A 24,628-nucleotide genomic window follows, 5' to 3' on the forward strand; every position below is an offset into this window, starting at 1 on the left:
CTTGTGACACGGCTATAGTTGTACATCTCTCTAACGCAAAATCTTAGTTTGCAAGTGTATGTTTAACAGTTCTCCCTTATTAGACCACTAACTTCAGATGAGAGATTGTGGCTGATTTCAGTACATCAAGATCTGGTAAAGTGCTTTGGTATTTAACAGACGCTCAAATGAAGGGTTTTCAGGTAGGAAAGATCCACAACTGAAACTACAGAAAACCAAAGGAAAGCACGGAACCCAGTATACGGACATCCTCCCTCTCCAACCAAATCAAGACACAAAAAAGGAGAAACGAATAAAGCGGAAGAACGGAGAGAAGGATGGGAGAAACGGCGGGCCTCTCCTCCCCCCCTTCCCCCACGCTCCACGACAGCTTCCCAGAAAGTTCCAGAAGAGAGTCAGGCGTGGCCGGTGACATCACGACGCCCCGTAGCGACCACCACTGAGGCCACTGGCGCGCTTTCTTTCCCGCCTCAAAAAGACCCGGAGACGGGGTTAGCGCGGCGCGAGGGGCGGGGTTTACGCCACGTACAGCTCGGGGCGCGCCACTGCTGTAAAGGGAAAGCCGAGCGCGGAGGGGCGGAGCCAAGAAAGCGCGCCTTCTGGGAGGGGGTGGGGCCTGGTTAAAGAGCGCCGCGTCACATCCGGGAGACTTAGAGCCCGAGCGCAGGCGGTGCGGAGCGTTTCTCGTCTCAGCGACTCGGGAACCAGTGCGTGGTGCGGGGCTGCGGCTGAGCCTCTAGGTAGAAGGCGCAAGAGGTTGGCAGCTTCGATTGAAGCACGTCGGGCGGCGAGAGCAGCTAGAAGTCATGAGCGACAGCGGCGAGCAGAACTACGGCGAGCGGGTACGTAGCGGTGGTGCAGGGGGCGGCTGTGTGGTCCCAGCTTCTTGCATCTCTTTCCAGGCCCGTCGGCCTCGGACCGGGAGACTGGGGCGATTTCGACTCCGAAGTCTGAGACCGGGAGGGATGGGAGTCAGAGGTTTAAAAGCCCTAGTGGATAGTGTCTTTATCCGTGAAGGAGGCCGCCGGCGGGTTTAGGTGGCCCTTTACTCGAAACGGCGGTTTTTTCCGTTATGGGGGTGGGGGGGAATTAAAAATGGCCGCTGCGTCCCCTCCGTGTTGGGGGAGGGGAGCGGTATCTCGTTTCGCCGTTGCTCTCTTGTGAAGCCTCGCCGCAGCCATCTTGGGCTGGCGGGCTGGGCGCGCTGCCAGAGGCACAAAATGGCGGAGGAGCCGCGCGACAACCTCCAGGCCGCGGGGGACGGGGCGGGCAGAAAGGCAGCGTTCTTTGGGATTTTTTTTCTCAGAATTTAGGTTAAGACAGGATCATATTCTGGGCTCCGAAAGAATGGGAATCTAGGGTGTTCTTGGGGCCTCTTTTAAAATGGGGAAACTAGTCTGAGGTAGACTAAGTTCTGGACCCGTTAGTTTGAGGGGGTTGCGCGCCCGCTTTGTGTTCGGCCTAAATGGAGTGCTTTTCTTTGATACCGAAAGGGCTTTCAAACCCAAAATCGTTTTCGGTATCCAGAGTAGACCACGGGGTCGCTGAGATTTTCTTGTTTGAGGGAGTAGATTTTTTTCTGCGAGATGGTGGAGGAGAAATTGGCGGGCAGCAATTTACGGCGCCGTTGTTTTCTTTGTTTTGAGACATTCCTACTCTGTGAAGCACAAGTTGTTGCACTTTTTAAAGTTTCCACTCCAAAATGTGGAGTTCGGTGAGGGTTGGATAAACTGCAGAAATAAAGTTCCCGGGCTAAGAAAGCATGATATAAAGGTTGGTTGCGGGTTCGTGAGTTCTAAGATGCAGAAATGTCAGTCTTGCCAGAATCTTGCATATTTGGAGGTTTGTTAGAAGGGTAATAAAAAGCACCATGGAACTTGATTTTTTTTTTTTTTACTTGATGGGATTAAGTTGGGTGTTTTTACAGTTTATCTGTAATTGTCAGGTAAATCTACTTAAATATCTTCTCAAACTCATGAAACAAATTTTAGTTGGTTCATTAGAAGGGCGTTTTTATAGAGAAGCTCCTTAGCTCTTGGAGTCTTAGTGAATTTACTGTGTAACTTTGGAGCCAAGTCTGATTAATTTGGTTTGAACTAATCAGGCCCCGCCTTTACCTATGCAGATGAGTATTGGTTTTATATGTTTTTCCGTAAGACGATTGATTGCCACTGTCACCAGTGTGTGTGTGTGATTATTTTTTAAGCTCGCTCTTAGGGTGAGAAAGCTTGGATCAAGTTCACAAGTTGTTACAGCTGTGGGTTATGGTTTCTGCCGGTTGAATATACTGTCGAAACTAGGCGTCAGTGTTCGGACTGGAAAGCAAATGATAATTTTAGTCTTCAGCTATTAAACAAAACAATTATAGGATACTTTTGCATTGTTTTGAGACTACAAAATGACTGGTCTCTGACTAGAGCTCTCAGTTGAATAAACCTGAGTAAGTTACTTGTGATGGTGTGCTTGAGAAAAATTCCCCAAAGGAAAGTTAGGGTATTTTTTACGTAAGGGAGGAAACAATTTCAAGAATTAGGTCCTGGTTTGAGACATCTCAAGAGACATTGTCATCCCATTAATCAAGTTTTTGAATTGGTACTTTCTGTTAGTAGAATATACATCCTAGTTATATCACAATCCCGTTACATAGAGTGGAGATTCAATAAATTCTTATGGAAGGAGACAAAGTAATAAAAAAATTTAAAGGTACATGTTAAAAATTGATATTTTGTCTTACATAGAGTCTTGACTTCTTGGAAGAGTTTTTCTGAACTCTTACGTTGTGGAGTACTTCCACATTGTTTTCTTTGGCGTTTGTTTTGTATGTAGATTGCTTTCCAGTCGGTTTATTGGAACCTGAAGTGGTTAGACTATACCTAAAACAAATACGTTTGGGACTCCCAAAGAATGCGTGGCAAAACCATAAAGCTCAGTGAGTTGATTTAAATATAATGCCATTAAAAATACTAGGTAGAGCACTCAGGTCTGATTGGCTAGAAACTTCCTTTTGGAAGTGCCTGAAAACAGTGGGAAAACCGTTGCATTCGGGGTAATAATCTTGGACATGGCCTGCTATGAATAGCTTATCTGGAGCCTGAAAAATTAACTTTCATTCCACTCTGAGTTTTCAAACATTACAAATTGTTGATGTAAATCACTAATACTAGTCTAATTAGCTAATGTTAATGTAATCACTAAAATCTTATCAGCTGGAACCACCTCCTGCCCCACCACAGCCACCGGCCCCGCCGCTCTGGACTATTATAAGTTCGATTCCTATACAGACTGGGGTGGGGTGTGAGCAATAAATTATCCTCGACTTGCTTGTTGATAGTGTGTTTACTTTATTGCGTGAATATTGACAGAGTTGTGGTTCCTTATGTTCCTTTGTCTTGTTTTAAATGTGCAGCTAGGGTGCGTTCCTGAATTTTTGTGGTTCTTTTCACACTTTCAGTTATGGCAGAATCTACCTTTTACCTGTATCTGGGATTTTTCATGTCAGAGTTGATAGATTTAAATTAAAACCTGTTTCTAATTAGAGCTGACTTCCCTGATCTGGCCAAATCCATGTTAAAGTAAGATATTATTCATTTCAAAGTTCTAGTTTCTTCCAGTTATTTCCCAAAATTGGTCACATTTTTTGCAAAGCACCTTTGGAAAAAAGATAGGTGTTTTAGCAGATATGTCATGTCACAATTTGGGAGAATAAGAACATGATAGAGTCATGTAGCCAAGTTTAGAGGTGCATGGTAATGGTGAGAGGGGGGTGGTAAATAAATCTTGTAAGGCCCAATTATGGTCACACTCTTTAGGGTGTGGTGACGTTTGTTTGTTTTTGGCACTGGTTTGATGTTCAACCCTCCTAACTAATTTCTTTAGCTTGTACAAATGGGTCTTTAACTAGAGAAACCAGAAACTAAGGAAATGCTATTTGTATGGACCAAATCATTTTAATTTGTCTGCTATCAAGATTGCAATAACTACTCTTGATAGTGTTGCCTATTTTTGTAGAAGTAATGTGTATACAATATAGGTATATTATCTTTAGTCTTATTCTTTGTAGAGATGAATAACATCTGGATACTATCCCATCAAACTGCCTTTGAGATTCTGCAGTTTATTTCCTCTTCTGCTTAATCTTGGGTTGTCTTTTTGAATTGTTTTTAGCTTCTAACTCTAAATCCAAATTTTCAAAACTAAAACATCAATCTGTTTCTTCCTAGAGGATTAAATTAATGTTGGTGGGAGGAAATAGTTTTGTTTCAGTGTGAGTCTGGTTAGGCACAAGTCTCTTGAAACCGGGTTGAAGAATATTTTTCTTGGTCTTAACTAAGAATGATTTAATGTTACGGATATGGCCTGGAACTAGAAGGTGGCATGTTCATACTGAAATTACAAGTATTTATAAGGTAAGTACTACTGGTTTTGTGAAAAGATTGAACAGGAATTCAGAAGATGAGAGGTGTGTTAAATGGAATTTGCCTTGTACAGCTTTTTCCCATTCCTTATCTCCAATAAAATCCAAAGCCTGGTAAATATTAATACTTGCATAGTTGTTGACATTTTGCCCAAGAGGACAATGCTACAGTGTGTATATCTTTTGAGCCTTAGCATTGCGTGTTATGTTGATCAGTTTTTTACTCATAATTGTATTATTTTCCTATGACCTACAGTGATGTGATTGGGAATTTTAAGTGTTCACCCAATTTAGTTTTTTGGGGGAGGGGGTCAGGCTTGTTTTTAAGCTGGGGTTGGGGAGTTCTTCATTATAGCAAATTAGTCTTCAAATTCCCCCAAAATCTTTGCTTTGAATTGGGTTTTGGAGGTTACATTCTGATTTTTATCAACAAGATTGCTGAATATGACAGCATGGATGAGGACCCTTTTGGGGTTGTTTTTTGTTTGTTTTTTTTTGCTTAGATATTAGATTAAAAAATAGTCTTCTGAAACAGTAAAACATACTTGCGCTTGAATGTTTTATGAATGTAAATTCAGAGTCTGTATGTATTTGCAAGAGATCCTTTTAAAAGCTTGGGCTTAGAGCTCATTTAGGCATGTCAGATGACAGTTTTTTCAGAAATTTTCAGTCTTTGAGGATTTTTCTATCCAACCAACCTTCCGGTAGAGTTTAGCTGCAGAAAGAAATAGTATAGTCTGTACGTTGATATGAGCATTGATCTTTATAGCAGATTCAATGAGTTTTTCTTTATCTCCTCCTAGTTTTTAAAATACTACCTTGTCGATCAACCTAATGAGTTTGCACGTTTTTAATGTTAAATAAATTCCAGCTGTAGTCCCTAGAATTATTTTAACAAAAATTGTGTTGGTTATGGGACAAATTTCTGCTTATTTGTAAGTAGGATCTCTTAACCATATGTATATAACATTAGCCCAGTAGGTCTTCTGGTTTTATGAAGTGGCCACTTGAACTTAGCTGAGGTTTGAATGAACCTAGTATTTATATTATCTAGCAGTGTGCTTTGTTCTTCAAATACGAAAGAAGGGAGAATGTTGGGAAGGAGTAATGAAATAGCAGGAAGGCGTCCATATTGAAAACTTGTGGTATCTAGAGCTTTGGCCTCTTCCAGCATCTTCTGCACCTAAGCCCTGTATTTAAACTTAAACTTTAGGAGGCCTTAAGAGGAAACCTGCTTGGGCATTCTGATTCCACGATTACATTTGTGCTGGCAGTAAACATTTCCCATTACATTTTAGTGATGGATATTAAAACGAATTACTGTGACTCCCTTAAATAAAAGTTATTTAAATTTTTTCCTGGATTAAATAAGCAATAATTAACATTGAAAAACTAGACTGAAGGTTATGGTTGTCTTTTTGATCAGATAGGTATAAAGACTCATCTCTCACACTCTCTGGTTCCCCCCCCCCCCAGAAAGTTTTATTTTCAGAAAAACTAGGAGAGGAAATTGTTAACAGTGAAAGATCATAAGGTGAAGTTCAGGGAAACTAGGATGTTTTATGAGGGCAGTTATTTTGATTAAGGTGTTCAGTAGACACTATTATACTTTATTGATCTGTTAGGTGATATCGAGTCTTTTTAATAATTTCAGGAGGTGAGCTGTAATTTTCTCGCAATATTGCCACCTTTCAAAGTAGAATTGCTCCTTTGGACTGCAGAAGATTTTAATACTTTGTTCATTGAGGGGGGAGATTTTACCAAAAATTCTTTGAAAACACCACTGTTGGATTCAAGTTTGTTCTGCTTTCTTCATAGCTACTCGCATGTAGTAGTTGGTTGACTTGATTTGATCTTTTTAATGATTTTAGTTCTAAATTTAGTAAGTTGGGCCATTCATATTATAAAATCTCACTAGAGCAGCTTTCTAGCGGTGGGTTGAACACTATAGTCCAAATTTTCAAATTCCCTAATTGTTTTTTTACAGAGCTACTTTTGCAGTTAAAAAAATGTGTGACGTTAAATACATATCTTGCCCTTAGTCACAATTTGTAAACCTCTTCAACCCTCAGCCTTGTCATCATTGTGCAAATGAATTGTCCGTGCTTTCCTTTCTTGCACTTTTGTATTTACGTGTCACTTTTTGACTAGAGATGTGCTTTTGACACTGAACATACTTTCTATTGATGAATACGATAAGAAGTGTGAAATGTAATTATAGTTCTTAAAATGTCAGTTGAACAGTAAATGTTCAGTCGTGCACTTCACATTCAGCTTAAGCATGATAAATCTATTTGGAGTAGACAAAAGAGATTGATTATATATTTTAGAGCCAACAGGAAACTAGTTTCAGTTTTTTGAGCTGCATATTCTGGCTTTTCTAAAAATCCAAAACAAGAGGGATTTTTTTTTTTTCTAGTTTCAGTTTTGGCACTGGATTTTATCCTGGAGTTTTAAAATATTCTTCATCCTGTTCTTTTTCTATTAAGGTTAATGTTGAAGAAGGAAAATGCGGAAGTCGTCATTTGACAAGTTTTATAAATGAGTATTTGAAGCTCAGGAATAAGTGAAGCTGAAATTTGAAAAAATAAAAGAAAGAATGCATGCTAATTATCAGACCAGAAGTCCCACTTGTAGAATATTGAGCAATTTGTGTGAAGTGGGGAAGATGAAAGAAGTCAGAATTTGAAACGGAAGAATGAAGAAAAGAAATAAAAATGAAGTTAAGATAAGAAGTAATCTGGAATCAGAAAGCACTACGCTAAGTAATTACTAGTCTGTTTATGTGTCCCTGTATATTTTGCTAAACATGCATGCATTATTTGTTTAATAGAAGAAATATATACAGGGTAAAGAAGTGCCTTCCAGGGGAAACGTTTAAATTAGGTAATTCTAATTTTAACTTCTTAGTCATGATTGAAATGCAACTTTAAAAAATAATAATAACCCTTTGTAGTCAAATAGGAGGCAGGAATGAGCTCTTCAGTTTGGGTAACAGCCAGCTTCATGTTGTCTCCTGGATTTTTCATCTCTAACTTTGCTGGTCCTGGGGCATGAGTGAGTACCTCCAGAGTTGGAGTTGGTGGTCTGTCTTTGCCACCCCCCTGGACTCTTAATGCACAGACCCCTATTCAGTACAGAGCAATATATAGTAGAATGTTTTCTTAAGTTTGTCAAAGTTTTCCTAAAGAATGTCACCAGATTGGTTATAGAACCAAACCCCGAAAATCCAAGCAAAGAATTGGACAGGATAGTTCCTTTTGGCGTTTATGAAAACATTAATTTCTTTCTAGATGGCAGTAGTGGAAAGCTATGACCATTTAGGCCTTAACTTTAAGATGCATGTGTGCTAAATTCACAAGATGATTCTTAATTCTTTTCTGTTTAATTCTTATTCCAGCTCAATGACTGGGGTTACTGCTAGGGTTACTGCTAAAAAGTTATAGGGGCTTCCCTTAGAATGAGGTGGGTCACATAAGTGAACAGGATATCTAACTGAAAAGTGGCAAAAGTAGTAGTAGGTGCTTTTTTCCCTTTTCTCATTTTCTGTTATTAACACTTAACCGTTAAAATGTGAGAGATATAGATCATAAAGTAGCTTTATTCTGGTTCCCTACTCCCTCCACTTACTGGGAAAATAGACGCCAAAGTTCTGTCATTTTCCCTTCTGTGTGTTGTGTTTTAGCTGAATAGAAAAAAATGATTGGTGCAGTCTTGTTACTTTCAGTTGGATGGGACAAATGCATGTGTCAAAATAATGCCCAGTAGTAGCCAACCAACAGATGGCTTCTACCCTATTGGGAAAGCCAAGGCTATCACTTCTCCCCGAAATGAAGATAGCCTAAAAAACTTTGAGAGTTGTCAGACATTACAGCTTTTGGAAAAAGTGGTCTAAATGACATTCTAGAGGAATCCATTTTCTGAGATTTTAGGGCCTGTTAGTGTCAGATTTGTGGGTTTTGTAATATTTCTGTATCTTGCAAGCAGAAGAAACTTAACTTCCATTTATAGGCAATAGTTTCCAGTATTTGCTTTGTCCCGATTATTGCTTTGTAAAACTTGCCACATGTAAACTAATAACATTAAATTGGTAATGTTGATTTTGCATTCTGAATTACAGTTTAGGCAGAGAGCTGAGGCAAGTGATGTGAATGGATGTTATATTTCGATTTAAGCTCATGGATTCTTTTATCAGGAGATCTGAAAGGTCCTTGGGGTCCAAAAGAGAAAAGACCTGTTAGTCATCTAAGGGGAAGAAGCAGTTTGGAATTCGATCATATGGCACAAGCTGGAAGATGTAAAGCAAAAATAAACATTGATGCTAGTGGAGCATCTCATCCATTCAGGTTCCTCTCCTGCCCTGGCCAAAGCATCTTTGAGTATGAGAGTGCATCCCTCTACCCCTTGTCTGGAGACTATGGGGGAGACAGGCCTCTTATCCTGGGGCAGGTGTAGGTGTAAGGTACATGTCCTCAGGAGGGCTGATTAATGCCAGGGGGCAGGTGGGGGCAGAGAAGGTGACAAGAAACAAGGTTTCAGGAAAATGACTTTGTTGGGGGAAAAAAATCAGATAGGTAAGAAGTATAAAGCTTGAAACTGATTAAATTAGTGAGACTTAACTAAGCATCATAAACACCTATGGTGTTTTTAAGAAATACAGACGCCCAACTCCAGACCTACTAAAATAAGCGCTAGTTAGGGGTGTGTTTTTAAGTGCTAGGTACGTTTACTGCATACCTCTAAGAGCCACTGTTCAAAATGTAATTTAGTGCATCTAGTTTTTAAAATGTATGAGAAACCTAGTGACTGGATGGATTTTCCCACTTCTTTCATTTCTTTCAGAAAGTTTTTCTAAGATATTGCCATTCTCAGAATAGGTAGACACTGGTTGGTATTCTGTTGGAAGGCTGAGTTTGTTTTTCTCTGATGTGTTCCGTATAGATTGTATATTAGTATATGATTAAGATCCAGTCTATAAGAACTCGATTCCCTGAGCAGTTTTCAGGGAATTTTGGCTTTGTTATTCATGCTAACTTTAAGTATATGACCCTTTTCCTTGAGATACTGATGTTCAGAGTAGTGCTTCTTTTGGTAGGATTTTAATGTGTTGACATTTATTGTTCTGAAAGTGGACTTGGAATTTTCCTTGCGTGTAGGGGCTTTTCCAGCTGGTTTTACAGATTTGACCATGGACCAAGGTTTAAAGCTAACTTTATGCTTTTAGATTTGGCTAATTTAGGTGTCATTTCTTCTAGACAGGCTAAATATCCTTGCACATAGTTACAAACCAGCTAATGGCCAACGTAACTGCAAAAAGGTTTAACTTTAAGACTACCCCTGACAAGAATGGTAGGAGGTTAGAGGCATTGTTTTCTGTGTTAGCCTAACAAGTGTCAGTACAGAATGGAAAAAATCTTAGCGTTCTGGTGGTTTCTCCTATTCCTGGTCTGAGAAGTGATTACTCACAAAATGCATCTGCATGTAGCCAATTAGTTGTAGAGGTTGAGTGAAAAGTCTTATGATAATTTCACAAATACTGTATCTTTGACCCTTGATCTGCTAGAATTTCATGGGAAAACCTCACTAAGGTTTATTCTGAGGCTAGAAGTACTTTCTTTTCCCTCTTGGTGGACAGACTGGTAAAGCATCTCAGCTTGGAATAAGGCTTTTCTGTTCACTGAAGCAAGAGGCTTAAAAGAGGATCTTGACTTTTTCTACTCTTTCTTCCTTTTTCAGATCCCTGAACCGATTTCTGTTAACTACAGTTACTTTATTGGTAATCTTTTAACTCTTATTGTGAGGCACCCATATTCTCTTCCTGCCAGAGCAAATTGTTTTCGTTGGTTTCCATTAAAAGTCATAATCATTCCATGAAGTAATCTTTATAGCATTGGAGTAAACAAAGGTATTTAGTTAATAGCTTTTGGGTCCCTGTTTCTTCCTTCTCTTCTAGATTAGCTTTTGCCTGTTGAAATGATGGCAGAAAGTGCATCCCCAATTTGAGAACTTTGTTCGAGGAGGAGGAGGTGGATTGTGCTTTAAAATGTCTCTTCAGAATATTTGCCAGAGAAAGCCAAGGGATTGTTGGTTGGGGTCCGCAAACCACTTCTAACCACTCCTTGATGGTAAAAGCAGCTGTTTTCACTAATAATTAGAGACCATCTTTGAATCTCTTTACTAACTCATGGCAGGAAGGAGAGGGGGCTGTCATGTTTCATGTCACTTTACACCATGTTTCATAATGACTGAAATCTTACTGTAAAGTTTCTAGAGTTGTTTTGGGTGTAGAGACCAGAACTCCTTTTGCCCACTGAGTTAACTGTTATGTTCCCTGTTCTAAACTTTAAGCTTTAATTTGTCTCTTCTGTGTTGCATCATAGGAAGGATCTTCCAAATTTTCTCCATTATGTTCTTAAGTCACAGAACATTCTAAAATGTTTTGGGCTGTGATTTAAAGGAATTTCGTATCTTCTGTCCTTTGAAGAATGGCCAGTGTATTTATTCTGAGGGTCTGCCACACAGGGAGGTCTCTTGTGATAACTTCTATGCAGCTTCAACATTGATTCTTACCCCTACAGTGACTTACCTGTAATGTTGATTCCATTTGAGTCTGGCTGTTTATCCTATGTTGGGCAGGAAGTTCATTAGACTAATGCCTTTTAATTTGCTGAAGATGGATAACCTGGAATAAAGGTTGTCTTGGTTTGATGATACCTTGGTTAGCTATCAGACTGAGTGGATTCTCTTGTCCATTCCACTATTTCTGTTTTGGTGTCTTGGCAGAACCTTTCCCTAGGTCCAGTTCTTTCTATACATGTTTGCTTTTTCCACTAATTATATGCCTTTGGTTCACTGATGAACTAGTTATCCTGTTTACCCATTTCTTTGCTAGTTTCTTTTAGAAATCTTTTTTGTATTACCTACCTACCAGCTAGTTCCAGTTATGATAGGGGAAAGCTTGGGTATACAGTATATACCTAGATTTCCTGAACTTCCCTTCCTAAACCTAGATTAGGAACCCATGAGCTAAACTGTTTTGGTTTTAATATGTCCTTTATGTAACTTTTCTAACTGCTTATTCTCAGTTCCCCATCGGTTGGCACTGGCTCATCTACACTTAGCTGAGTAAGATCTCTGGTACTCTCTTAATTCTTACCTCTGCAGTTAATTCACTGCCTCTCTGCTATAGCTCCATCTGGTTGCTTTGAGATTTTTAAGGGCTTCCTACCATGGTTAGGTGGACAGGCTCTAGTGTCCTTCAAGCTGGTCCTTGCTTTCCACTAGGTTTCTACCTTTCTCTGGGACTTGAAACAGTTACCGTCCTTGTCTTTTTTCCCACTCAGCAGTAAATAAAACTTGAATATACAGTAAGTTTTAATTAATTTCATAGGGTTTTTTTTTTGTTGATGGCAACTTGGTTGAAATAGGTGTGAGGTATAGGTGTCATAGTTAATAAGGTTCTTTCTCAGCCTAGTCTTTATGGAGTAACATTCCCAAAACAATCCTTGGGCAGTTCCCTTAACTGCTTGGCTTTGGCACCCATTTCTGAAGAGTGGGGTCAGTTAACTCTTATCCCTGCTCCCTAAAAAAAGGTGGAAGTTCAAGTTAATTGGCTTATGTCAATTGGAGCAACGTAACTATTATACCAGGTATATTCAGTTCCTGCCCTTACCTATGTTTTCTTATCTTGGAAGGGGATTGCTTTCCCTCGCCATTTATCTCACCACAGCTTATTTGTTTTTAAAGTTGCCCAGAAAGTATACAAATTAAACTTTTGACATCTACGTGTAGGAATCCCGTTCTGCTTCCAGAAGTGGAAGTGCTCATGGATCTGGGAAATCTGCAAGGCATACCCCTGCAAGGTCTCGCTCCAAGGAAGATTCCAGGCGTTCCAGATCAAAGTCCAGGTCCAGATCTGAATCTAGGTAAGAAAGACTGTCTTGGGATTTTCTTGTTACTCTTAGCTTTCAAATTGGTGTGTGCTTTTGTAAACTAGGAAGATAGAGAGGGTCAGTTCATTTGTTGGCTTATTTAATATTGGTACTAGAAATGAACTTAGTCGTTAAGATCTGGGAGATAGAAGACTAAGTGGTTAAGAGCCTGGGTTTTTGGCGTTAGGGTTCAAATCTTACCTCTATTTTTTTCTGGCTTGGGCAGATTACTTAACCTTTTTCAGTCTTAGCTTCCTTATCTATAAAAGGCGAATTAGTAATAGTACCAGTTCTTCAGAATTGTGAGGGTTCACTATGAGTTTTAAGTGAACTGCTTATTAGTATGGCAAATAGACTGCAGAACATTGGCTTTCAGTAACTGCAATTCTTGATAAATAGGTATAGTCTAGTATGACAAATGTATGTATAAAACAAAAACACCTTAATGCAGCGCTATTTTTTTTTTTTTTAAATGTTCGTCAAGAGTAAGCTATATACATCTTGGTTTGCCCAGGTCAGCCCCAGTTTATGCCGATTGTCAGGCATAATTAACAGCACCCCCTTTCTCTCTTACAATGTATCCTCCTTGGTTTAAATGACAGTTCATATGATCACTGTAGTTAAGAGCAACTGGTTTTAAAACACTGCTGGAGAAAACTGTGATGGTGATTTTATCTTAAGTGAATAGTGGGCATAATGCAAGAAGCAGAAAAATAGAGGGTGGTATTCTGAGGGGTAAAGGTGGGTGCAAATCAAGCTAGTATGAAATGCATGTTTTATGGTTTTCGAAAGATAATTGTGTTAAGTTTAATCTCTAAATTATTTTAAGATATGATGGAAGGGAACTTTAGCTGGTAGTGGTTTTTTGGAACTCTTCCTGGCAGAGTAGAAGTGACTATATACAGAAGAAAAGTATCGATCCTGCTATATGCCTGAATTGTGTGTTCCAACTTTTGTAGTTTAACTCTAGAATAGAGTATTGAAAGCCATATCTTACTGTTAGCTATTTAGTCATAACCTTGAAGCCTTTGTCTTTCAGGTCTAGATCCAGAAGAAGTTCTCGAAGGCATTATACAAGGTCACGATCTCGGTCCCGCTCCCATAGAAGATCCCGTAGCAGATCTTACAGTAGAGATTATCGAAGACGGCATAGCCACAGTCATTCTCCCATGTCTACTCGCAGGCGTCATGTTGGGAATCGGGTAAGATGAAAAAAATGTTTTTAAAGCAGTGGACTGTTTAAAGCCGCTTTATAATAATATGTTCCCTTTTTTTCTTTTGTTTGATGTTAGAACTGATATTATTTGACAGTGGAGCTTTAGCATGAGTTACCTGTAGTGCCTTTTTAGTGTTTTGAGATTGTCTGTTTTTAAAAGATACCACCCATGTAATTGTCTACATTTGTGCTATTGATCACATTTAAGATACTGTCACATTAACAAGGTATTGTCATATTAACAGCACATCAGATTAAAAAAATCTCCATTATACATTACTATTATTACTATTAGTACACTAGATCATAGGTCTGTATGTTTCATACTAATGTTAATTTACGTTTTCTGGGTTTGTTTTAATACACTTTACAGAATGCTGTCCTGATTTTCCCATTTACTTTTTTTTTTTTTAATTCTTGGCTGTGTTGGGTCTTTGTTTCTGTGCGAGGGCTTTCTCTAGTTGCGGCAAGTGAGGGCCACTCTTCATGGCGGTGCGCGGGCCTTTCACTGTCGCAGCCTCTCGTTACGGGGCACAGGCTCCAGACGCGCAGGCTCAGTAGTTGTGGCTCGGGCCTAGTTGCTCCGCGGCATGTGGGATCTTCCCAGACCAGGGCTCGAACCCGTGTCCCCTGCATTGGCAGGTGGCTTCTTAACCACTGCGCCACCAGGGAAGCCCTCCCATTTACTTTTAAGCAAGTTTCTTTCAGGTATTAAGGCTTTTTTATCTTCCACAAGAAGTTCCAAATGAGATGGCATTTAGTGTGTTCATATTGTGGTTTCATTGTATAATATAATGCAAGTAGACGTAAAGGGAGTGTTTGTTTTTGAAAGTGCCATGGAATTTGACTGCAGTAAATGTATGTATGATGTAAATGAAACCTTTAGGCAAATTCATTACAGCTACTGGAGTGTCAGAAACATTTGGTTCGTTATTTTCCTTACGGTAATAATTGCAAGCTACTTATTAATACCTGTTAAATACAGTTTGGTACTCATCTTTGGTTACATTTATGTGTGTATATGTGTGTATATATATATATATAAACACTTAATGTATACAATGTTTCTATAGAAATAAAATCAGGCTGAACATGCTCTTCTATATCTTTTTGGCAATTTAGAGCCTCCCATTGCGTGAGTGGTATATCATAACATTTTAACAGTATGCTGTTTTTCCCCCCTCTGGCTTATAGAGACAGTGCTATTCTGATTATCAATATGTGTGCATATTGTTGAGTATGTGGCCATTTCTTAGAATAAAGCCCTAGAAGGTGAATCCCTTGGGCAAATTGCCCTCCAATCTCCCCCCCAAAAAAATGTCAGGTGCTTTTCAGTAGTATGAGCTGCTGTTTCCCGTCCACTTACTAAGTTGAACTTACCCCTTTCGTGGTCTTTTCTACATGTTCTTAAACATGCTTGTGGTGTTGCTGTAATATTAATTTTAGAATAGCATTTTATTTCGTTGTTCATTATCTTTTAGGGTTAGTGTGACGTTTTTGGCTAATTTATGCATAGTTTCTTTTTTTTTTAACTTTGATTTATGACACGTTTTAAAGTTGAAAATCCATTTTTCTATTTCTAGGCAAATCCTGATCCCAACTGTTGTCTTGGAGTATTTGGATTGAGCTTATACACTACAGAAAGAGATCTAAGAGAAGTGTTCTCTAAATATGGCCCAATTGCTGATGTGTCTATTGTATATGACCAGCAGTCTAGACGTTCAAGAGGATTTGCCTTTGTATATTTTGAAAATGTAGATGATGCCAAGGAAGTAAGTAAAAGTCGTCTTGTATCTTTGTAAAAATACCAGTCCTATTTTTAACTATTTTTACTGGGATATGGACAGTTTTTGCTTTAGTAACTATATATAGCTTGAGCTAAAGGAAATGCATTCATCTGGGAACATACACTGATCAATATTGAATTTTTTTAAAAACCTAATGTGGACATTTTCAAATATTTGTACAGTAACAGAAAAGTATGACAGTTTGGTTCTATATTCCAACTCAGTCCTCTCCACCACATTTGAAGTAAATCCCAACATAGTCAGCTGTTTCCAGGTGTGGTATGTGTCTAGATACAGATATTTCTAAAGTATAAGAATATTAATACTCATTTGGAATATTTAATCACTGTTTATATCAAATTACTTTTTAAATTTTATTTATTTATTTATTTATTTTTGGCTGCGTTGGGTCTTCGTTGCTGTGTGCAGGCTTCCTCTAGTTGTGGCATGCGGGGGCTACTCTTCGTTGTTGTGGTGTGCAGGCTTCTCATCCCGGTGGCTTCTCTTGTTGCAGAACATGGGCTCTAGGCATGTGGACTTCAGTAGTTGTGGTGCACAGGCTTAGTTACTGTGCAGCATGTGGGATCTTCGTGGACCAGGGCTTGAACCCGTGTCCCCTGTATAGGCAGGCAGATTATTAACCACTGCACCACCAAGGGAAGCCCCCAAATTCCTTTTTTTAAAAAAATTTTTTGGCTGCATTGGGTCTTTGTTGCTAGGCACAGGCTTTCTCTAGTTGCGTCAAGCAGGGGCTACTCTTTGTTGTGGTGTGCAGGCTTCTCATCGCAGTGGCTTCTCTTGTTGGCAGAGCACGGGCTCTAGGTGCGCGGGCTTCAGTAGTTGTGGTGCATGGGCTAGTTGCTCCGTGGCATGTGAGATCTTCCTGGACCAGGGATCAAACCCATGTCCCCTGCATTGGCAGGCGGATTCTAAACCACTGTGCCACCAGCAAAGTCCCCCCCAAATTACTTTCTAAAATGGAGAAGAACATTAAAAAGTGATAAAGCTATGACTATGACTCAGGAGAAAGGAACTGGTTTTGAATGTATACTAGCAAGTGATTTTATATTTAGAGTTAAGTTGACTTGAGGCAAAACATAGGAAGTAATTTTTTGGGGGGCCGTGCTGCATGGCTTACGGGATCTTAGTTCCCCGACCAGGGATTGAACCCAGGCCATGGCAGTGAAAGCACTGAGTCCTAACCACTGGACTGCCAAATTAAATTTTTTTATTATGTAGACTAAAGTAAAAATTCAGTGTGAGAATGTAGGCCACATTTAAGAAATCTGGACTTTAGATACATTATAAGGAAAAGTTGAGAAACTTAAATGACAAGCCATCTGAGGCCAATGTTGAGATGAGTAACTGAGTTCTAAATGAGATTATATGGTTATACATTTTCTTTTATATGTATATATAACTTTGTCAAGATTATACTAATTTTTAAAAACCAGAGATTTTAAAATAAAGCTGATCTACTAAAGGAAGAATTGAAAGCTGAATGCAAGTAATTATAATTTAAGAGATTTAAGGGATTCTTTAAGATCTCTTTCACTTCATTTTGGTAATAATTGAACCGTATAGGCTTCCTGGTTTCCCTAAATTTTTTTTTCTTTCTTTTTTTTGCTACAGGACCAGAGTTCACTTTCTGAAAGATAGCATATTTTGTATTTGAATCAGTAGTGCCAGAAACTGTCTTGAGGCAGAAACGATCAAACTAGAAAATAGCATACTTGGAATTAGACGTTTAAATTCTATTTAGGTGGAGGGGTGTTTCTTTAAATTGTGAACAAACTGCTATGTCTTTGGGATATTTTTTCCTTAAGTACATACTGTTTTATTTAGTCTGTGTTCTAGATAAAAGAACTATATGTAATTCAAGCTTTCTTCATCCCAACCTTTTCCTTCCATAGCAGGGAGCCATAAACTTGTGTAAAGGATTAGACAGTAAATATTTTGGGCTTTGTGCACCATACGATTTTTCTTTTTCTTTTTTTTTTTTTTTTTTTTTGCGGTACGCGGGCCTCTCGCTGTCGTGGCCTCTCCCATTGCGGAGCGCAGGCTCAGCGGCCGTGGCTCACGGGTTCAGCCGCTCTGCGGCATGTGGGATCTTCCCAGACCGGGGCACGAACCCGTGTCCCCTGCATCGGCAGGCAGACTGTCAACCACTGCACCACCAGGGAAGCCCACCATAAGATCTTAATGACACCTTTTCAACCCTGTCAAAGTTATGTAAAAGTAGCTATATAATATGCAAATTAATGAGTGGGGCTATCTTTCGGTAAAACATTTATGGTCACTGATTTTGAATTCCATTTATGATGAAATACTATTGATTTTCTTTCCCCTCACCCATTTAAATTCTTAGCTCATGGGTCATAAGTTGCCAGCTATGTACTGCTTTAGAGCTACAAGCACTGTGTTAGATAAAATATTTCATGGGTTAAATTGGCTTTTGGTGGGTTTTGGGTAAGCTTTTCTGGGCTAGCTTTTATAAATAAAGATTTTATAGACGGAAAAGCCTATTAATAAGCTGTCAGGCATAATGTTCTGGCCTAGCTGAAACATCCAGTTGGACCCTGTTTATAGCTGTTGGATAATTTGGCGCTTTGTCCGGGGTGTATATAACAGCTTACATATCTTTTGAAGGCGAAAGAGCGTGCCAATGGAATGGAGCTTGATGGACGTAGGATCAGAGTTGATTTCTCTATAACAAAGAGACCACATACCCCAACACCAGGAATTTACATGGGGAGACCTACCTAGTAAGTTTATTTTCAAGGTTGTTAAAAATACTGACAGTTCAGTTTGTTCAGTTCCTCCAAGAACTACACGTAGTTAGGGGTGGGGGGGGACCTGGCATTTCAAACTGGCTAAAACTCAAAGTCAATACAGTATATTCAGTGGAAACATTCTGTTGGTACCACACATTTTGATTGGTATCATTTAATAGATCACATCCCACTTTTATCATAAATAAATGCCATAGATTTGGCTTTGCTGGGTAATTGATTTTCACCAGACCATTTTTCCCACGCTGGAAACTTAACCGTTATTATAGGTAAGATTTTAAGTTCGTACAAATCTTACTTACTGTTGTTCATAGTGGCAGCTCACGCCGTCGAGATTACTATGACAGGGGATATGATCGAGGCTACGATGATCGGGACTATTACAGCAGGTCATACAGGTAAGTTAAGCATAATACTAAGTTTAAGTTGCCAAAAAGTTGAAGGTCAAGCCAGGTCTTCTCCTGAATCAGTTGCAACATATTTAAGGCAGCACTATACATACCTGAGTTTTAGTCTTTGATACAAGTCATTACCTTTAATACTAAGATCCAGGCCCAGAGTTTACACTAGTTGTTTGTTTTGGCCACACCATGCGGCATCTTAGTTCCCTCACCAGGGATCGAACCCGAGTCCCTTGCATTGGCAGCACGGAGTCTTAACCACTGACTGCCAGGGAAGCCCCTAAACTAGATTTTATGATTATGTGTCTTTTTAATTTATCTTTGTATGTATATTTTTTAAACACCAAGTTGTAAACCAACTGAAATCCTTGGTTTCAAAACATGACAGTGAAAACAATTATAGACCATACTTCAGTTTTTCCCCCTTTTTTGTTTTTAAAGTGAGTTTCATAAGCTGTGTTTTGAATGTCATTGCTTTATAAAGCAATTTTTCATATCTAAGGAATCATGCACTGAAGGGCAGGGGAAATTGATTCTTGGAAGAATCAAAGAAGTAATTATTTAAGGACAATAATTAGTGTAACAATGGTAAGTTTATTACCAAAAATATATATATTTTGGGGTTTGGCAAGGAAATGTTCATGACACTGGGAATACTTTGAAAGGCAAAAATGAAGTAAAGTTCTCTTATTTTATTAGCAACAGCAGGTAATTCAGACCCTTCCTTGCTTGTCAAAATGTAAATTGTGTAGTAAGTATTGACCACAACAGTTAATCCTTGACACCTTATTTTAGTGTGGTGTTGAGGTGTGGATGTCGTCTTTTGCACCCTATTCAGTAATGTTTTAAGAAGTTGACAGTCCTGACATTTAATACTGACAAAAAGAAACTTCCTTAAAAGTGGCATTTCTGTACTGAGTGACACTTAAGGGATTGATTTGTGGAGGCTGCAAAGATTAGGGTCTTAATATTTTATTTTAATTCATGAGCATTTACTTTTAATGATATTCATTTTAACCACCAGGGAGAGCTCTATGCCAATTTGTAAAGAGGTGGCAAAAGCAGCTAGCTTTCACTTTTGCGAGTTTTAATTTTATTGCATGAATTGTGTGTACTTTCAAAAAAATTTTAAATATATGTTGCTTTTCTGCCTTCACAGAGGAGGAGGTGGAGGAGGAGGAGGATGGAGAGCTGCTCAAGACAGGGATCAGATATACAGGTATGCCAGGAGAAGATTTAAAATCTGTACAATAGTAGAATGGCTCACATAAAGACATCTTCGTTATTAGTATTTTGGTAAATTATAGTTGGCATTACACAGAATTGGATTGCATGAAGTTTATGAATATACTGTAACTGAAGCCAAATGACAATGTGTACATGGCTTAATATGTGTGTTCACAGAAATTAATTGTGCTTACACTAGGTCATTTACTCAGTGGTACCATTTTGTACCTTAACATGAGATATGGCAGAAACTAAGTATTATTCCTGATAGTTTTATTAGCTTTTTATAAGTATTTCAGAATAGCAAGTGAGTATTCAAGTTGATCTTTCTTACACAGAACTAAATCACTTTGAAGCACTATGAATGAAATTTTGTTGTGGGTGCTCATAGGGTATAATTAGTGGTGAAGATTTTTTTTTTCCCCTTCTCTAAGCCATTTTAAATTCTGTTAAGTATAATGTTAATTAGCAGATGATCAGTGGATCAAATATAGCAAGGAGTATTCAACCTGATAGTTTGAGGGGTTATTTGGTACTGGGCCTGATAGTGTGCTTCATTCTCAGGACTAAAACAGACCTTGAAATCCTGTGACTAATGCAATATTTTTCAAGGTCAGTGAGGGTCTTTTAGTTTTGGAAAGTGACAAAGGGATCATATATAATCTCGGTAGTCTTAGATGGTGTTGACATTTGTTTACAGAAGACGGTCACCTTCTCCCTACTATAGTCGTGGAGGATACAGATCACGTTCCAGATCTCGATCATACTCACCTCGTAAGTTTTTATTGACTTACATGATTGTTTATATATTGTAATAGCATGGCTTGCTGTGACTTACCAAACAGCAGATAATGGGTTAATTCAATTAGTTTTATCTATATTTCTCTCCAACTTTTGGTTTAAGGAAGTATAGGAAAAACAACCCTTGGATCTTACTCTTGTTGCTTATGTTCTGTCACCATTTGTAGCTTTTCTTTTTAGGAGTCCTTGTTAATGTTTGTACAGCTTGGAAACATTTGAGTGACTTAAAACCTTAGCTTTCAGCTGTATACTCCCAGCTATTTCTGTTTAACATTGGTCGTCTTAGTGTAATCTTTATGTGAAGGTTTTCCTCTATATTCACAGGAGAGAATCTGGTACATAGGAATTTCCTGATGGCAGAGTAGTTTAAAATGCTCAACATTAAAAGTACACACTTGAGTATTGAAGAATATTTATTTCTTTTCTTCCTAGGTCGCTATTAAAGCATGAAGTTGAAGACTTTCTGAAACCTACCCTAGAGTTGGGATATTGTTTGTGGACAATATTTTTTATTGTCTCCTGTTTAAAAAGTGAACAGTGCCTAGTGAAGTTAGGTGACTTTTACACCTTTTATGATGACTACTTTTGGTGGAGTTGAAATGCTGTTTTCATTCTGCATTTGTGTAGTTCGGTGCTTTGTTCAAAGTTAAGTGTTTTCAGAAAAGTATGTTTTGCATGTATTTTTTTACAGTCTAAATTTTGACTGCTGAGAAGTTTCTATTGTACAAAACTTCATTTAAATGGTTTTTCTACTGAATCCAGGGTATTCTGAAGATCGAAGCCTGTGTGTAAAATGAGCTACCAAATGGCAAAAAGCAACAATAAAGTTTGGTTTTTACTTTTCTTTCTAACATATCAATGGTTAGCAGAACTGTTCAGAATAGACTGTCAGTAGTAAATTCAAGACAAAAATGCCCATTTTCCTCCAGTCCATAAAACATACCATACTTAATATACCTGCAATTAAGTGATAAAAATTATGCTCTGTAACTCTATACTGCTAGTATTAGGCCTAAAGATCTTTCAGTACAGCTAATGCTTAATATAAATGTGAATTTGTCGGCGTTTATATAATCTGTATTATATATATAGCAGGGAATAAGATAAGAGTTACACAATGAATGCCTTTAAAAGGCTATTTCTTAAAGCTGTTACAAGGGGATAATGGTATTTCAACTAGTTATCAGCAAGTGACAATACATTCCACCACAAATGTACTCTTGTTCTTCTAGCTTTTAGATTATATGGAAAAACTGGGTGCTTCAGGGTTTGAGAAAGAGAGAAGGGAACACTACACCTGTGTTGTGGATGAACTGAAGACTTTGCCTGTTCATTTTTTAAATATTTTCAGGTCCTTTGCTTACCAAAGGAGGCCCAATTTCACTCAAATGTTTTGAGAACTGTGTTTAAATAAACGCAAATGAAAAGAGTAAAAGGCTGGTACAACTCAGTTTATAAAGATTTTGTTTTAACCTTGCTACATATATAATTAAGAGTTCTTTTGGACTCAGTTGTATTCTTTTTGTTGTTATTGGTGTTCTAAATAGATAAATTGTGTATTCCTGGCAGATAAATCGAAGTGAGTAGGTATTGGAGTGATCATCTCCACTTGCAGATGGTGTTATATTAAAATAACTCTAGTCTCCACACTTGCCCTGCAGGTACCTGAAATGCACATTCTTCTTAGTTTATTTTCATGGTCATTTCTAGTGAAATTGCTATAGGCAGGTAATTAAAGTTTGTTAGACTGCTGACCTTTGTATTATTACTTAAATGCAGTATAGTGTGTCCCAGGTACTTTGTAAAGCACTTCCCATAAAGCACTTCCCATATATTAATATGTTCAGTCTACGTCAATCAAAATGGTGTAGTAATTTACCTTAGGTCAAAGAGCTGTTAAAACAGCAATGCTGGGATCTGAACTTGACCAGTCTCAATCCATACTCTGTACTCATTCTGCCTCTAACCTGGGTAACCAGATGATTAAAAATACTGGTAATGGAGTGTAGGCATTATTTGTAGGCCTAAATTTGCCAAACTTACTGGACAGGTAGAGATAGGCTGAAGAGTGGTGAGACGCCTTTCCTGTTCTGAGATAAGAAAGCAAGTAGTAATCTGTTAGTGTGCTATGATGGTAGTCACCTGGTTTACAAAAAGGGTTTTTGTAAGCCATAAAACAGTATATAAGCATAAGAATTGAAGACCATGTGTATGGAAGGTGTAAATGGTCACTTCCTCACAGTAGAATTTGGTACAAACAGGTCCCTTTAAGACTTACTGTTCACACTATGGAACATTTTGTTCCCATAATTAAAGCTTTCTTACATTTAATTGCCAACCTTTTTTGTCACTTTTGGGGGGATCTCAGAATACTCTCTGAGTGTATCTGATCAACTGTTGCTGCATAATCAGTCATTAAAACTCAGAGGCACACAACAGGTACTTCCACTGCTTATCTCATCCAGGCTGTCATCTGTAGGACAGCTGGGGTTGACTGATAGACTGCAGGTGTGTGCATTTGTTCCACATGGCTCAGCCTCCTTGGAAGAGTGAGCAAACCAGCACATTTCTCACTGTGATGTGGAAACACAAGATCATGACGTTCAATCATCCAAGTACATTTCAAGCCTCTGCTTGTAATAACATTACATCTTTTCTCATAGGCAAAAGCAAGTTTTCCAAGCTGGTATTAGATAGGTGTCATTTTCTCAGCTTCCCAGCATGCAGACCTGCCATTGGGATATTCCCCAAGCTGAGTCCTGCTGAGAGGCAGAGCCCACCTAACACCATAGATGCCCCAAATCCCAGATGTTTGTTTACCCATCCTTTGCATCTACAGCATATGCCTGTGAACTAGGCATGGTCAGTCAGGTGTATGCAAACTTTAAACCTTAAACCCAAGAAGTAGGGAGAGTGGAAAATTATTCAAGTGAGTAGAGTGGATAGTAAGTGCCTTAAAGATGTCAGCAATATGTGAGAGGGATTGGAACTAGGGGATAGGGAGGTGGTTATATCTCTAGCCAGCAGATTCCTTATCTGGTGTCAGTGGCAGCAGTGGGACAGGCTGGTGTCCACAGTTTGGCAGTGGTGATGACCTCACTGGACTGACTTCATGGTGTGGCTAAAACTTCCTTCCAAGCCTGACTCTCCTTTCCTCCTGCAGTCTGCAAACTTAAAAAGACACCAAAAATTTCCTGTATCTGCTTAAGTCAGCTGGCATTTTTTATTTATAATCAAGACTCTTGACTGATAAGTAACTCCTTGTCATTTGTGATGCTTAATTGGTAGCCATCTCTAGTCTCAATTTGTATTCCCTCTAATCCATTCTTCATTAAGCAGTCAATGTCTTAAGAGGTATATCAGATCACATCATCCCTTTGTTTTAAAATCCTTCAATGGTTTCCTCTTGTATTTAGATATAAATCCAAATTTTTTTTTTTAGTGACCTGCAAGGACCTTCACTAACCCCTCAACCCACCAGGTCTCTCCAACCTCATCTTGCAACTTTCCTTTTGGATACTAGAAGCAGGAGCTTCCTCAGCTTTAGTAAACGAGTAGAAATTCCAATAAGCCACTTGTGAAGAGGAGAGGAGCAAGGAGGAGGCAAGATGGAGACAAGACTTGGAACTGAGTATCTATTATGGTACTTTTTAGGCTTGGGACCAATTCCCTAATGCTGATTCTTGCTTATTGCCTGCTTGACCTTTATAATTACAGTTTTTTTAAAACATAGTTTAAAATGTAAGCAGCTTAAAAATTTTTAACCTTCAAAATATTTTTAAATGAATTTCCTGAAGCTATTAAAAGCTGAGTCTCCTTAAGTTTAAGTTGATTTTATTTTTTCAATGTAATGGCTATATAGTTTATTTAAAGCTAAAAATTATCTGATTGATAAGACACATACTGTATCTCTTTTCTTTCCCCAGGCAAAAAGATTGTCCCATTAGGCAATATAAAGCAAATTATCTGATAATTGTATATCATGATAATTATCTCCAGTCTAAAGGTGCTATTTGAATTTAAAGGTTATCAAATTACTTCTGATTTCTAGTTCTGCAT

At 38.5% G+C, this 24,628-nt stretch overlaps 1 protein-coding gene across 4 annotated transcripts; it reads left to right on the forward strand.

The window, feature by feature from the left end:
• Positions 1 to 547: 547 nt before the first annotated feature.
• On the forward strand, positions 548 to 24,381 carry TRA2B (transformer 2 beta homolog). Of its 4 annotated transcripts, none has more exons than XM_029214187.1 (10): positions 656 to 842; positions 6,904 to 7,300; positions 12,206 to 12,339; positions 13,385 to 13,547; positions 15,145 to 15,333; positions 17,998 to 18,113; positions 18,455 to 18,538; positions 19,701 to 19,760; positions 20,469 to 20,542; positions 21,002 to 21,991. In XM_029214187.1, the coding sequence occupies exons 4-10, from the start codon at positions 13,515 to 13,517 to the stop codon at positions 21,010 to 21,012; spliced, it is 567 nt and encodes a 188-aa protein (XP_029070020.1). In that variant the 5' UTR covers positions 656 to 842; positions 6,904 to 7,300; positions 12,206 to 12,339; positions 13,385 to 13,514; the 3' UTR covers positions 21,013 to 21,991. The 4 variants fall into 4 exon arrangements, with proteins under 4 accessions (XP_029070018.1, XP_029070019.1, XP_029070020.1 ...); XM_029214188.1 differs by having other exon boundaries at positions 6,904 to 7,179; XM_029214185.1 differs by lacking the exon at positions 6,904 to 7,300 and having other exon boundaries at positions 548 to 842; positions 21,002 to 21,998.
• The last annotated feature ends 247 nt before the right edge of the window (positions 24,382 to 24,628 follow it).

Source organism: Monodon monoceros, unplaced genomic scaffold, assembly GCF_005190385.1.
Source record: "Monodon monoceros isolate NGI ecotype Baffin Bay Population unplaced genomic scaffold, NGI_Narwhal_1 Super_Scaffold_11, whole genome shotgun sequence".
Lineage (NCBI taxonomy): Eukaryota > Metazoa > Chordata > Mammalia > Artiodactyla > Monodontidae > Monodon > Monodon monoceros.